The sequence below is a fragment of the Lottia gigantea genome (assembly GCF_000327385.1).
Source record: "Lottia gigantea unplaced genomic scaffold LOTGIsca_12671, whole genome shotgun sequence".
In the NCBI taxonomy this organism is placed as follows: Eukaryota; Metazoa; Mollusca; class Gastropoda; family Lottiidae; genus Lottia; species Lottia gigantea.
In genome coordinates, this window is record NW_008707366.1 from 1 (window position 1) to 1,216 (window position 1,216).

General features: G+C 35.2%; 1 protein-coding gene across 1 annotated transcript; it reads right to left on the bottom strand.

The window, feature by feature from the left end:
• Nucleotides 1-811: 811 nt before the first annotated feature.
• LOTGIDRAFT_177030 (hypothetical protein) lies at nucleotides 812-1,210 on the bottom strand (the record flags this gene model as incomplete). The annotated part of the gene is made up of 1 exon (XM_009048678.1): nucleotides 812-1,210. The coding sequence occupies one exon, from the start codon at nucleotides 1,208-1,210 to the stop codon at nucleotides 812-814; it is 399 nt and encodes a 132-aa protein (XP_009046926.1).
• Nucleotides 1,211-1,216: the final 6 nt, after the last annotated feature.

Genomic DNA, 1,216 nt, shown 5'->3' on the forward strand with positions numbered 1-1,216 from the left:
TGATGTGAACTTGACAGAAGTTCCAACACGTATACTTAGTATTCACAAAAATTTCAGAGAATTTTAACACTTCCGTCCATTTTAAGCAATTTTCAAGGGTTTTTTTTACCGGTAATGACGAAATTGAACGGGACATAATTCATTCGAGTAGTCGTACTCGCTTTGCCGAATCATTGATTCGCATGCCATTTTAAATATGAATATTCTGTTGTAAAGGTTATAGAAGATATTCTTTTCATTCGTTTTCTGAAAACTATATAATAGCAATAGCTATTGACACTATATGACAAAAAACTCAACCGTGAACTTGTAGACTCAATTATCAGAAAACAAATTTGTAACTAACTGGGCACAATTATATGAATAACAATTATTTTAATAAATACCACAGTTACTAAATGCCACTCAAGGAAATTTGTTACTAAAATTCTGTCTCTGCTTATTTAAACATTTTCCCGCAATAATTTTGTTGTGTTTGCGATGGCCATAAAGATGCATAGTTGATTAAAACTTAAATTTATTATACATGAAATTCTTACAACAATGGCGGTCAGCCCGCCGACCTACTACAAAGTGAATGACGTCATGTGACCTCGTGCAAAGCAAGCAACCAGAAGCGCACATACTGTTTCGGCGTCACATACGTTCGAACCTAGACACAACATATTTTCCCCCCTTTTAGTTAAGCACATATATGATTAAACACTATCAATAAACACAAAGAAACCTCAGAGAAACTAAACAATTAACATCACTGTCTGTGAACGATTTAAAGTCCTATGAAATAGCATGCATTACTGTAAACACTCAATTAAACATAATCGTTCAAATAGGCAGGTCTATGCCGAATTCTTTGTGGATGATTACGAACTGGAACTACTCGATTACGATTTCGCCGATTGTTCTGATTTGGAATGTCAGGAGGAACATTGTCATTTGGTAGCACATTATCGAAATTATGGTAAAATGGATATTGATCATTTTCTTCGTGATCGTGGTTTTGGTAAGCGCGTATACATCTTCTTGCGTTCCAACAGCTACCATCACTTAAACGAAACGATGACTTTCCTAGGCGTTGAGTAATAGATTTCGGATTAGACAATGTTGACTGAAGTTTATGTCGTTGTACCGGTCTTTTTGTTCTGACGTAATCACCAACTTTCAGATTCGTTTCTCTGGCATTTCTCCTCTTGTCAACATAAGATTTCATCTTATC